The 15,287-nt window shown below is 35.5% G+C and overlaps 1 protein-coding gene across 1 annotated transcript; it reads left to right on the forward strand.

The window, feature by feature from the left end:
* Positions 1-5,436: 5,436 nt before the first annotated feature.
* LOC128226544 (NF-kappa-B inhibitor cactus-like) lies at positions 5,437-6,755 on the forward strand. The gene is made up of 2 exons (XM_052936478.1): positions 5,437-5,527; positions 5,776-6,755. Exon 2 carries the CDS (start codon positions 5,790-5,792, stop codon positions 6,714-6,716), a length of 927 nt encoding a protein of 308 aa, XP_052792438.1. The 5' UTR covers positions 5,437-5,527; positions 5,776-5,789; the 3' UTR covers positions 6,717-6,755.
* Positions 6,756-15,287: the final 8,532 nt, after the last annotated feature.

Consider the following 15,287-nt stretch of genomic DNA (forward strand, 5'->3'; position numbering starts at 1 on the left):
ATTTGCCTACAATGGCCATGTCATCAGCAAATAATAACAATATTAAAATAATATCATCTAAGTGCAGACCAGAGTTAACATCATTCTGTAAATACAACTCTAGATCATCTACAAATAAAGAAAATAATAAAGGAGACTTAATTTCTCCTTTGCGTAAGCCAACAGCGTAAGAAAAGAAATCAGAATATGAAGACATTGATTTTATTCAAGATTTGACCTTTTGGAACATGTCGCGAACAATTCTAAGTATTTTCCCTTGTATTCCACATTTGTACATCTTTAACCATAGTGCATTTCTATAAATAGTATCAAAACACTTCATCATATCGACAAAAATAACATATAATCTTTTTTCTCAAACAAATAATTCTGAATCAATGAATAAAGTATAAAAATGGCACCCGTTGAAGATCGCCCTTTTCGAAATCCGAATTGAGGATCCGAAATAATGTTATGTTCGTCACATAATTTATCTATACGTTTATTAATGACAGAAGTGAATATTTTTGATAAGCTACTAACTAATGTTATTCCCCTGTAGTTATTAACATCCGATTCAGAACCTTTTTTTGTGCAGGGGGATAATAATACCTTCCGACAATTGCTCTGGGAAAACCCCCGAATCTAAGGGCGTTTTTGTTGGTTATAAACTGGTTTCGGTTTTATATCGGTTTCAAGAACTGTGTATTTGTTGGAACAGTTTTCAACTAAAACCAAAACCAGTTTCAATCGTTTTTTAACGAAAACCGAAACCGGTTTTTGAAACTATCAAAACCCCTACCGGAAGCGGTTTCATCGGTTCGTTCCATCCGAAAACTAGTTTACTTCGGAAACAACATGGCGGATAGTGATCAACTTCGTTTGTTGAAACTCATTTTTTTTATAACAATGCCTTACAATGGGCAAATGAGCTGAATGAAAATGGTTACATTAGTAATTGTGTAGCTCAGTAGCTACAGTAGCTCAGCCATATTGTTGAAAATGTACACAAAACCATGCATTGTTATTTGAAGCAAAACTATCAAAACCGGTTTCGTAACTGCTGAAACCTTTCAAACCAAAACTGAAACTGGTTTGGTATCAACAAAAACGCCCTAATATATTGGTAAACAGGTCACAAATATGCGATGATAAAATGTCAATGGTTTCAATAAAGTATTCATTTAGTAAAAAGTCATTGCCAAATGCTTTACATCTTTTCAATGATTTAACAGCAACTTTAATTTCTTCAACAGAAATAGTTTCATCAAGTTCTGGGAAAACTGTATTTGGTTGATTAAAATCAAATTGTTCATTAAAATCCTCCGCTTCCAAGTTATGATTACCAAAATCATTGTTACTTATATTTTAAAAGTATTTATGGAATTCGTCGAGAGGAATTTTATTGGATTTGTTGGAACTTTTTGTTTTAAAATGCTTCCAAAAATCTCCAGGTTTACATTTTCTCAGATTTTCGATGTCATTCATTCTTTTCTATAATCAACATTTTTCTTTCTTTTTATAATTGCTTTGTAAATCGATTTAAGGTCACAAAGTATCAGTCGGTTTTCATCGGATTTGCAATTATTAAAAGTTTGAAGTGCCTCTAAATACAAGCTTCGGGCATTTGAACATTCTTGATCAAACCAATCCAATTTATAGCTTGGATTACGAACCGGTTTGGACCCGATTCATCAAAGCTCAGAAAAAGGTTTCGAAGGATGGTTTGCTTGTTTAAAATAATCTGATTTTTAATAAATGTACGAACTTCAAAATTCAATGGCAATTCATTACATATAAGAGTATGAATTATATAATGTAGGAACTGTGGAACTGTATCAAATGGCTATTTTCACTGCAAACTAAGGAGTGAAAATATCAACTTTAAGAACTACTTTTAAAATTCATTGTAGTTATTTCCCTTTGATCAAAATTAAACACTTATGAACTCGAAAATGTTGCTCCAAAATATTTTGAAATTTAAAAAAAAAGTTGCATAAATTTTAATACAGCCATTTTGGAAATAAAGCACTCACCGTTTATTAGAAAAATGGTAATCGTGTATTTTAAAGGTTTTCTTGAGCTTTGAAGGTGAATGTTGGAGCATTTGCTTTCATACAAAAAAAATTACAAACGAAATTTGAACCTAAATACGACGTCATATCATCGTTCATTTTTTTAACTGTTTGTGGTTGTTATACGTGAAACGAACTATCCGGAAAATTTACACAACAATTAACAGATTAACCAATTATTTTTTTTACCCGACCCACGCCTCAAAATTTGTCAACAACCTATCGTGGTAGCTGAAAATACCGGTAGTTTTCTAGTTATAATTGAGACACGCTTATGCCTAGAGACCTCGAACTTGCTACACGCTAGCGAATCAATGGTGTGTGGGCTGATGCACTGGCGCGCGCGCCCTAAATTCGTCCAAGCATATTTTTTTATTACAATAAAGGAGAAAAAATGTAATAAGATACGCCCAAAATGCACCAGTTGTGATTTTTTTTCTGGATGAAGTCACACAAAACCCCACTGCCAACATTTTAAACCAAAAAAATCGGTTCTGAGGGATGGGTTGAAAGTCAAAAGCTTACTCACCTTAGGTTACGCCCAATGTATCGCCAAGTCCTGGATCCGCCCCTGGTGGAGGTCCCTCAAACATCACCAGCACCCTAACTGTTTTGACGTCAGGTGGTCAAATGTCGAGGTCGTGGTGACCTTGAGTTGAAAATCCGATTTCGTTCAATATCTGAAGAATGCTTGTATCCGGGTTCCTCTGTCATCGTGGTGGTGGCATGGCACCACCTGTTACATGTTACAACATTTAGTGGCATGGTAACAGATGACTTGGTATGCTGATGAACTGTCACTGCTTCCTTTTAGTCCTTTTTCAAAAACATTCGCGGCGTCTTTGATGATTGACGAAACGCATTACAGTATGGGGAACTTTTGAATTTTATCAAATCTCATTTTATGTTTGTGGTAATGCAAATTATATAGATAATAAACGTACATGTTCAAGTATAAGTGTTAGATATAATTTTGGCTAGTTGAACTTAAATAATTTATGGCTTTTAAGCCTTTTATGGAGTAACATGAGCTCCTGTCATCAAGCCACTGTGATCGCCATCGCTGTTGCGGCACCACACTTCATTGTCTGTCTTATTTAATCCTTTGAAATTCACAGATTCGTTTACTCTTTTCCCATTTTGTAACCGAAATGTGCATTATCTCTCAGTATCAATAACTTAAAAATGAGGATACAGAAAAAAGGTTACAATACAGTAGATATAATTGTAGACAAAACAGTTTTATTTAAACCAAAATTATTTTCTAATTGTGTTTGCATCAGAGACGAATTCAGAAAATCGTAGTTCGCACTTTTCTAGATTTTCTTTCATGATGGATAACATGTAACCGGACAGTTTTCATTTATTTGGTTTTATTTTGGCAGCGAGAGGCACTGAACTACATAACTGACGCTTGGGAAACAACGACTATTGTCAACTTTTTGGGAATGTCATAAACATTCAAAACAAACATAAATAAAGTTTCATTTTAACACTGACTTTATCTTTATATACCGTTTAAAAGATTTAGCATACATCAACTTGTTATAATGTCTGCAGAAAAACACGATTTAAAAAAAAATGTATGTATTTTTGTTTATTTAAGCCCGGCTTTATTTCTATCGAGCAGTTACGTCACGAAGATGTTAAAGTTGCAGCGCTCATATTTGAAAAAGTATTGTTTAAAGATCGCAAGTATGTACTAACAAAACTAAATGGTTTGATTCGATGCAGCCGCATTACCGCACGTTTTAATGGTACACCTTTCTAGTGTAAACTACCGCACCCACAAACACTCTTTACCTACATGCATCAACGCCGTGCATAATAGAGCCATGCGTTTCTTTCTCGGCGTTGGGAAATATACGCCTAATGATGCTGTTTCAGGCGAAATGGCCTGGGTACCACCGATTATCCGTGAGTGGAAATCTATAGTCGGACATTGGTCTAGGTTGTGTAATACACCTGTGTCTCGTATCAATAAACGAATAGCTCTTTGGGCAAACGGCAAGGCATGTAATACATACAAATCTTGGTTTTATTATGTAAATGAGAAAATGGTAAGCCTTGACTTGGATATATATACTAATATGAATGGCCATGTACCAAAATCCACCGTTGTTAGCCAAATATATGATAAAATGATGTCAGCGTATATCAAAGAGTGGCACGATTCTATTAATAGACCAAAAGGTATACGTGGAAGGGGTGGAAATAAGTTAAGAAACTATTGCAAGTATACAATTAACTATTCTGTTGAAAATTATTGTAAATTGATTATTCCGCCAAAACATAGGGCAGCGTTAAGTAAATTTAGATGCAGGGTAGCCCCTATTCGAGTGGAAACGGGCCGATATGAAAACCTTGCCCTAAATGATCGTCTTTGCCCATTTTGCAATTCTGTTGAATCAGAAATTCATGTGTTATTCTATTGTAAGTTGTATAATAAAATTAATAATATACGAATGCCATTGTTAGAAAAGGCGAACACATTTAATCCATTATTTCGAAGTATGTCTGATATAGATAAGTTGTCTTTTATTTTAGCAAATAACATGTTGTCAAGACTTAGTGCCAAAACCTGCAACGATATTCTTAATTATAGGATGTTTTATTTGTAATTAATGTTGTTGTTGTTTTTTAAACTTTAATTATTGTGTAATTTTACGTTAAGCTAGAAATGAGTGCTAATCAGTTCATCTACGGTCTGACCGGGGTGATATTCGATTTTTTACACCCATTTCGTAAGTATGCACGCTTATGCGCGTTCATGTTTTCAGTATTTTATTTTGTTTGATTTAACTAAGTTTTAAAACAAGATTAGCATTGGTTTCTAGTTTCTTACTTTTGTATATATCGATTTTAGATGTTAAATAAGTAATTTGTAGTTTTATGTTTTGTGTGTGTGTGCTATAGTCTCTTATAACTCATATACTGAGTGGCAATGCATATTTTAATGTATATTTAATAGGTGATGTATATATGTTGTATTGATGAGACTTTAATAAACCATCAAAAAAATACATGTCATGATTTAATCGTTTTACCTGGTTTAAATAAAAAACGGCTGACTGCTGATTAACTGGCATAAATGAATTGGAAAAACTTATTAAAGATATAATTCCTTCTCACCGGACAAAAGCAAATGTAGACCAATATCTATTTATATTGACCAAAGAGCGATACTGCGTTCATAAAATATATAACTGATGACCCAGCCAGCAATTCATACGAAATGAAAAATGATATTTTCCATTTTCTTTTTGAAAATGGTCTAAAAATATCAAGGTATTTTAGGAAATACACTGTTATTTGTTGATTTTTTTTTCCGATTGTCATCATTTTTTCATACAGGTAATAGTATATATACGTACATACTGTGAAATGACTGAGCAATGGCCAAGAATAAAGTCTTGACGATATATAAAACCAGCTTGCTTTGTTTGTATAAAACCACAATTGAAATCACGTAGGTAAGTAAGTAAGAAAATCGAATGTTTATTAACGTATTAATGTGCAATTTTCAAACATGCTGTTGATACAAATTTATTAAATGTCATATAAAATAATGTTAGCTACATGATTTTGTATACCGATTATATTTTAGAGTCCATATTTCGTCGCTACAAAATACAGTTATTACTGTATCATATATTTTACCAATATTCTCATAGAATTATACTATGAACGGTTTTATTCATGACAACATTATACTTTTCAGTGTTTCCAATCGAAATGGCCAATTCATCTGAGCAGAAAGTTAAATGCCAGCCGGAAAGCGCATGCTTTCGCGAGTTTTGTGTACAGTCCGCTCAACATACGACTGACCGAAAAACAGGAACTATACACACAATATGTGCTGGTTTGACGCTGTCGAACACGTGTGTGGGTGGAATATCTGAGATGTCTAGCCCCTGTCAGCCGGTGATCAGGCATCAGATGGGAAACGTTGGCGTTAATGACATTTACGCGCAAGACGACGACGGCGACACGCGCCTCCACGTCGCTGTTTTAGATCAAGACGCCGACCTTATTTCACTCCTTATACGAAGTTCCCCGCACTTGTCGTGGATTTCCCAACAAAACTTTCTGTTTCAAAGCCCTCTTCACTTAGCAGTGATCACATCACACATTGGTGCCGCTCGTATGTTGGTATGCGCGGGTGCGAGTTGGACAGTACACGACGTAAACGGAAATACCCCTTTACACATAGCGTGCCGAGATGGGCATCTGGAAATGGCGAAAACTTTGTTACAGCCCGTTAATATCAAAGAAACTATGGTTCATTTTCAAAACAAGAGGATACCACAAGAACTTTCTGTTCGGAACTACGATGGTCTGACGTGCGCGCACCTGGCCGCCAACCGCGGACACGTGGCTCTCGTACAGCTTCTTGTGATTCGGGGCGCAGAGGTCAACGTTGGCGAAGGTAAAACCGGAAGAACATGTCTTCATAACGCGTGTATCATCGGGGACGTTGCCATGGTCAGGGCGCTTCTGCAAATAAAAACGTGTGACATTAACGCCCGCGCCTACGACGGACGGACCCCGTTTGACCTTGCCCGAGCTCGGGGCCATGAAGACGTCTGTATGTTACTGGCGGCACAAGGCGCCATATTGAAAGAAGACAGTGGTTATGACCTTATGTATCTAAAAGATTAGTTGGGTGATTTCTTGCTACGTACGTTCGTTCTTTGAAACAATCAGCGGAGAGAATGTTCTTTGTCGGAACTGTTTGCATTGAACAATACCAGTTATGGGTTTTATGTTCCTTTTGTCATTTTCAACAATCTCATTAACATCAGAATTAGCTTGTATTACCAAACGGTTGATATTTGTTTTTATTGTTTAATTGCATTGTTGTTAAAAATGTTTATTGAATATAGAAAAATAAATCTTATTGGAATACTTATCATTTTCTCGATCTTACAGTCCTTAATGTAGGGTCAAAAATAGTTTTAGTGTGTGTATATTTTTTTTTTATCCCAGACCAAAAATGACATGCACTTTTTATAAGACATTATTGACTTTATGGGCAATCAGGTATCTAAACCGAACGGGTACAAACTGAATTTGAATAAACTTTTTAACATTTGAAAAGAAATGCGCGCACGGGCGTATCAACCCGAGTGCTGAACTAGAGTGTCCAGTGACCTAATTTACATTACCAAACTGCTTAAATAGCTACGTAGAGCTGAGTTCTGCATGAGCGTCTTGCTAAAAGCAGCGTTGTCATGAGTATTCATAATATGTTGTGCGGTCTTTGAATTGCGAAGTGTAAGCAATAAATTGCCGTCGCTCGTATATCTTACATCACTAAATGCTAACGTGTGATTTACAACAGACTGTCGTGTTACGGCTAATTCTCCTACGCGGAAGAACCCAAAGAAAGCCAAAGTGTATGCCGCTGTAAATAGGGCACTTTCGTACATATTTATACACATGGATGGGAGTGTTTCAACAATAAGGCATAATAATTGTGCCGTTATTGGAAGTCGCGTTGTATGTGCGCGTGTATTCCTTCCCATGCCTGTTATAATTTTAGTGATTATATAATTTTCGGTGGTATCCGCGAACCCAAAAAGCTTGCATTGGGCACCGATAGCACATTTATAGAGGCGAGCTGTATTGCGGTTAAGCCATCAAGTGACAAAGATGAGAAAAACAATACCAAATTGTCAACGGATGGAGGCCACAAATTTGGCAATTGATACGTAAGCCTAAAATTAGAGAACCGGTTTAAACCGACTTGATACGACTGTAATGTATTGCCGGACATAGAACAGCCAATTAGTCGTCGAGCCTCATTTCGTAAATCATGCTCTAAAAAAGTGGTGGAATTGGTGCCCTTTCTGCCAAGTCGGGTACCAGCTGGCGAAGGCGCGCCCACTGCTTTCGTGAAATAGAATCAGCGATATTATTAAGTTTTGTTCGAATATAGAAGCCTTAAACAAAATATTATGGCGCATGCATCTTAACACAAAATGTCTGAGAATGTGCATAACGCGTTTGGATATCGCAGATTGTTTATTGATTATGGCAACTAAAGCCTCGTTATCGATTCGTAAAATTATCTTTTTATTTTTTAGTTCGAGACCCCAAAGGTACAAGCTAAGCAGCACAGGGACCATTTCTAAAAACGTTATGTCTTTCATGACTTCATGTTTGCTCCAGTCAAGAGGCCATGGAAAAAATGCCCAATTGCCGTTTAAGTAACAGCCGCCGCCAAGGTCGACTCTACCCGCGCTGTCGGTAAAAAGTTGTAAATGTTCGTTTTCCAACCAAGCATTTTCGGGAATGTAACATACTCCATTGAAACTTGTTAAGAAAAACAGCCACATGCAGAAGTCCTCGCGCATTCCTTCTGTTATCCTTATTTTATGAAATTCATGTTTTATACCGGACATTGTACATTGGACATTGTTTAGTCATTTAGTCTTATGCGATGGTAGTGTGTACGTAGTATGTGCCTCCGTGCGTCTGTAAACAATTCCTCTTTAACATGATACAGCCTTCAGTTTTGATTGTATCTTGATGAAACTTGTACAGTATTTACATATCCATAAGAGCTCAGTTCCTTTTGAAAACCAGCCAGATCCGCCCATGCATGCCTAGATTATGGGCCTTGATAGTATAAAAAATCAGTGTGTCAGTAAGCAGTTGCTCGTTAACATGATACAGCCTTCAGTTTTGATTGTATCTCGATGGAACTTGAACAGTATCTACATATCCATAAGAGCTTGGTTCCTTTTGAAAACCAGCCAGATCCGCCCATGCATGCCTAGATTATGGGCCTTGATAGTAAAAAAATCAGTGTGTCAGTAAGCAGTTGCTGGTTAACAAGATACAGTCTTCAGTTTTGATTGTATCTTGATGAAACTTGTACAGTATTTTGATATCCATTAGAGCTTGGTTCCTTTCAAAAAACCTTGAAATGATAAGATTATGGGCCTTTATGAAAAAATGAGTATTCAGAATCCATAAGGGGTTGGTTCTTTTCGAAAACAGTGATGTTGACCACACAAACCCAGCCAGTAGAACATAGGCCTCTAGTTTATTATAAGTGCATGTTTGTCTTCATAGCATCATTATATATTTCTTTATTACATGAAGCTAATTTGTATGTGAAGCTTTGATTTTATGCACTCTTTTCAGATACAGACTCAGTTAAAACAGATATGGGTGCAAGTCATGACACTTTTACAGGTAATGTTTATTAGACATTCAGTATTTATATATATATATATATATTTAAAAAAGATGTCAATTGTAAAAGGATAGTATAATGTAGATGGATTAGATGCAATGAAGATGACAGAAGTCAAAATCATCTTTATAATAATTTGATATTATTTGTACTATTATTTAATTGCCATAATGATGAAATACATAAAACTGAAAATGGAAATAATTTCTATGAAGGTCTTCTTTCTATTTCCAATAGATTAAAGATGTCCGAGATTCACGATGAATGCTGTTTGAAGAAGAATGAACAGAATCACATTTTAATTTAATCTCACTGCCAATGTGGACTTAAAGAGGACGGGCTCTGTTATGACAACTGTATTTTTAAGTAACAGAGATAAGGGTGTTATTGGAATCATTTCAATAAAATATGGGAGTACCGGTACATACCAGTTTGATATCTTGATTAGACTGGGACTTAAACTTAAACAAAAACGATAGATATTGGACCTCTCTAATACACATTATAAACATCTCATGTCTTAAGTCAATAACAAAGCTGTAATAAGGCGATATTTAGTGTAATTAACACTTAGGGCTATTCTCCTAAAACATATAACCACCGGGTTTGGCAGATTTTTAATAATATATGGTTGGGCTTTTTTGCTAATTTGCACCCCAAAAGGCACATTTGCTTTTGTATGGGGTTGGCATAAAAACTTAATAAATGCCTTCCCTCCAGTGGTTATATTTTTAAATGGACAAAATATCAAACTGGTATGTACCTTATCAACATTTTTAGCTGGACTATTTGAATAATAAGGAGGGTTATACCACTCGCCTCAGCATCTGCTTTGGCTTTAGCGTCCGGTTAAAGTTTAAGACCAAGTTGGGATTTTCACTCATAACTGCAAAACCCTTCATTAAAGTCACTTAATACTCCATACAGTTGTTCAGGGTCATTACATAATGAGGTTAATACTTCAATAGCCTTCATTCAATGGACTTAATACCTTGCACAATTAATGATGAACATCTTACAATAAGGTGACATAACTCCATTTTAACTAAATACAAATTATTGCCCTTTTTTCATTTTTATTTCTTATGTCAGGCACATTTATATATTCTTAACAGGGTTTTTGAAAGCTAATTGTTTGGGCGGGCTGGTGGAAGGGTCTTCAAAGTCACCTTATGTGTAAAATAATTTTAGCTAGGTTTGACATATAGTGACCAAACTTCGTATGTAGGAAGCCTTTATGAAGACCTTTCATGAGATTGCGTTTTAGGCTTCTGGGATCAATATAAAGGTCAAAGTTACTATTAAAAGCAAAAGAACTGGTATTGATTAACTTAAAGGTCGACATATTGTGACCAAACTTGGTTTATATGAAAGTTCATACAGACTTTTTATGCCCCCGAAGGTGGGCATATTAAAATTGCACCGTCCGTCCGTCCGGCTCTGTAACTTTCCCTTGTATGGACAGATTTTAAAATAACTTGCCAAATGTGTTCCACATACCAAGACGACGTGTGGCGTGCAAGACCCGTGTCCCTACCTCAAAGGTCAAGGTCACACTTAGTGTTTATTCACAATGGAGTGCTGCATATAAGGACATAGAGTATAGGTTGTCGTGTCCGGGCTGTAACTTTCTCTTGTATGGACAGATTTTAAAATAACTTGCCACATGTGTACCACATACCAAGACGACGTGTCGCGTGCAAAACCCGTGTCCCTACCTCAAAGGACAAGGTCACACTTAGTGTTTATTCACCATAGAGTGCTGCATATAAGCATAGAGTATAGGTTGTCGTGTCCGGGCTGTAACTTTCCCTTGTAAAGACAGATTTTAAAATAACTTGCTACATGTGTTCCACATACGAAGACGACGTGTCCTGTGCAAGACCCATGTCCCTACCTCTAAGGTGAAAGATACACTAAGTGTTTATTCACAAGGGAATTCTGAATATAAGGACATAACAGTGTAGGTTGTCAAGTATGGGTGGTATTTTTTTATGTTCAGAGGAAATTTAAAATAACTTGCCATATGTATTTGACACATAAAGGCAAGATCAACTTTTCATGTACTGGCCTTGTTCGTAGGTCAATGTCACATTCGGGGGCATTCGTCACATACTGTGACAGCTCTTGTTTATTGTGTTTTGGGTTATGATCTAGGTCAAAGTCAGTATTGCTGAAAAGTACAATTATAGTTTGTACTGAATAAGTAAGGGGTGACAATGTGTGACCAAACTTGGTATATATGACAAGTTAATGGAGAGCTTTCATTCGAATGCCTTGGGCCCCTTAGGGTCAATGTCACTGTTACTAAAAAAATATTACTTTTATTTTTTTGTTTAATGTGGATATATTATGATCTATGTGTCTTTGCACGTATGCACTTGCTAGTATTGCCTAAGAATTTGACCTCTGATATTTTATGTAGTAGTTAGATGATATGAAGTAAATTCTGTCAGAGTTAGTGGAACTAATGATCCATTCTTAATCATTGAAATGTACTAACAAGGCATCTCACAGTCTTATGTCTTTGTATGCCTTTGAGGTTATGTCTCCACAAATCTTTATCATGGCCTGACAGTCTGCTTTCTTTAATTTGTGTCTTTGTATTAAAAATATGTATTATTTTTAATACATATTTTATTTATAGTACTGCATTTATCTCCTATCGATTTTCATGTTTTATGTAACTTGAAACTTTCATTAAGTTGTAAAAACATTAAATCTGTGAGAGTGTAGCTTTAAGAGAAACATTAGTGATTTTAGCATCAAACTTGTTTTATATGTTCTTTTTAAGTTCTAGGTTATTCTGTAATCATTAACCATCATTGTGCCTGTGAAAAATTATTATAATGTACTATGTTATATTATTGAATAAAATACTGAACATGTTACGGTATGTTTGAATTTGGCTGATCATTGAGTAGTTGAGGGATTTTTATAGTCATATTTAGATTCCCACTGAACCTGAAAAGGTATACCATGAGGTTTTTTCATATCTACATTGTATATAACAGCGAGTGCTTTCCAATGCTTTAAAAAGATATTTCCATGAAATAAAACAGATATCTGATCATCTCAAACAGTGCACATATAAAAGATAATTTTTCGAAAATTTTCCTGTTCTCGCATTATATTGAACTTTAGTATGTACAGGGCTGGGACACAATATCATCGGTGCAATATCCTTAATAAAATCACTTTCATATAGAATGTACATTAAGTCATTTTATAGCCATCTTTTTGTGGATATAGTAAAAGAAAAATGTTTATTTCAATATCATGTTGCATGATGTTTCACCTTGTGAAAGAAGTGAATTTTGAGAATATCATTTGAATATGATATTTCATTGTTTGAGAAAGTGACAATATCAAAAAAATATTTCCATTTTTATGAAATTCAATCCCCTCAGTGACAATTAAACAGTGCAGTGATACCTATTAATTGGTGACACACTTTATTGAAAGAAGAAGAGAGGTAAGCACAGAGCTTAAACACAATGTCGATGACATAATTTCTGAAATGACACTACAGTTTCTGCATACGAATTGCTGCCTTTATATATAAAAGTGATTAAATGGCATTCAACTTAAACCCCCGTTTCAATGTAAGAAAACAATATTGTACCTATGGCTACATGAATTTGGCAGTCGAACGTTTTTACTTATAGGTACAAATTTGACTGACAAATAACAATTTGCAAATCATAGACTAATAGAATATTTTATTTAAAAAATAAGGTAATGTAATGTAACTTTGTGAAAAGTTGTGTATACAGAACCTCATTTTATAATTCTGTCGGCCAATTCATCATGCGAGTACGCTGAGGGTCGATCTAACGTGGAATTATACTTTGTATAATCTTTGCTTGACCGACCACAGACTTTTTCATTGAAATTTCCAGCAGAACAGAATAAAACAGATTTTCATGATCTTTTTTGACACCGAAAAATACAGAGAATTTCCGGTAAATGTGTATAACCCGGTTCCCGGTAGCAGTTGTTACTCCAAGAGAAAGTGGCATTCATGGTAAAACTCATTGCACTTTTTTTCTGCAAAATCCATAACGGCGGATTTTCTAGCGTCCAAATGACCTTTCTGTCGGCATTGGATTATCATATCTATTAAGACCTGGCAGTTTGTCCAAATCCAGGTGTAAAATAGTGAACAATATTACAAAAAAGGGTTTTCACCAGCCGCAGTCAGCGTTGAAAGCCTATTTTACTCGTACAGACGGACGACCGCACTTCAATTAAGCAGACATGAACGTTTTTGTAACATGATGTTGTTTTTTCTCAGAGAAAATGCCAAATATTATAGCATTTAAGGCTATTTGGGCTTTCATCTTTTGTCCAATGTGTTCTTAACCGCTCTTGAATACGCACCGAGATGGTACATCGGTTTAAACCGTTTCTACTCTTTAGCTGGTGCCTAGGAAAAGCGGATAGCCCTCCAACTCAGTTGTTATTGCTGTAACCATTCCGATAGCATATGACTGATTAGCCTTAAACTTGTTTATGAGTTAAACGATACATTTCCAAAATGCCCATTCCCCCGTTTATTGGCCAGGTTTTAGAACCCGCTCTTGAACCTTTTCTGCACGATCCGGGTGTTCACGACTTTTAGCAATCTACCATTCGAAGCATCTTGTAAGACCATACTTTAGCCCATTTAATTCGTGTGCTTATCCCTCAAATTGGCCATAAAAAGTTAAAAAACCGTTATCGGGACTTTGCCGTGTATGTCAATTATACCGACACAAGACGTAAAAAACACCTTTTTCTCAATATTTTAAAGCGGCGGCACCTGAGATGACACGGATCAAGAGTGTGCGTCCGTCCACAAGTCTTGAGATAAAAATGGCCATATTTGAACAGTGCAAACCTTATAGGTGAACACATTTCCAACCAGCAGAATTTAGTTAGTACAAAATATACACTTGGATCGAAGTCTGATTTTTTTTTAACGTGGGATATTTAACATAAATATGGAAGTTGGTCAAGGTCACGAATGTTGTCATGGTCAAGTTATATTGACCTTCAAGCATGACCACAGCCATTACTTTATCTGATCGAGGGTCTAGTTTAATAAAAAAGGAGTTAGTCAAATATGACAAATCTACCACAAAGCGGGAAGTTTACTCGGATCGAAGTGATTTGCGTGACTTTAAGGGTCGAGAAACCCTAGATCTACCTCCCTATGGTAAGTTTCAAAACAATCTCTCGAGGGACCAGACTGATCAAAACGGACATTGGGATATCAATTTTCAGAATTTGTACCTTGCTAAAATCATATGTAGCTTGTGTCAATAACTTGTTGAATTAAGTTGATCCAGAATTAGGTATATTGTAAAATCACACTTTGCTTTCCTAGTTATTTCGTTTTTCGTACTAGCTTTGCATTCATGTGTGTAATTATACCTAGGATTAGAGGGCTGCTCTAAATCTAAATATTTCTTACCAATGCTTAATTTTGTTATCTTTCGAGAGTACTTGATATTTTATTCTGTTTGTCTACTTGTGTATACATAATATGCATGTTTGGTTTACTCGTATTGTTTGAATATTATTGTGTTAAATGTAATTCATAATATGTGTCATTATTAGTATATATATCAATGTTTTGCTCTTCATTTCATGGAGGAATAAAAAGTATCTATCAGGCTTACCTTTTACCTTTTTGTGTATTAGCTTTTGACTTTGGCCAATGAGGCATTTATTACATTTTGTTCCATAAACGACTGAAAGTTTGTAATAATTAGCATTTCATTTACTTGCTCCAGTTTCTTTGCAGACTCCATATTCTACTATTGTGCTTTGCTGGCAATGTTAACAGACATTGCGATAATAAACAATGGTACATTCTAATTCTAAGGAAAGAATTCCGTCTGAAAGTCTCCAAACAGCAAATCGCATACATCACAAACATTACAGAAGGTTCCATACACATGTTCGTGTGAAATTCATTAATTATGAGGCAAAATCAGAGACGTCACTCAACAATGCTACAACGAACAACTAGACCCGTA

This window comes from Mya arenaria, chromosome 3 (genome assembly GCF_026914265.1).
Source record: "Mya arenaria isolate MELC-2E11 chromosome 3, ASM2691426v1".
In the NCBI taxonomy this organism is placed as follows: Eukaryota; Metazoa; Mollusca; class Bivalvia; order Myida; family Myidae; genus Mya; species Mya arenaria.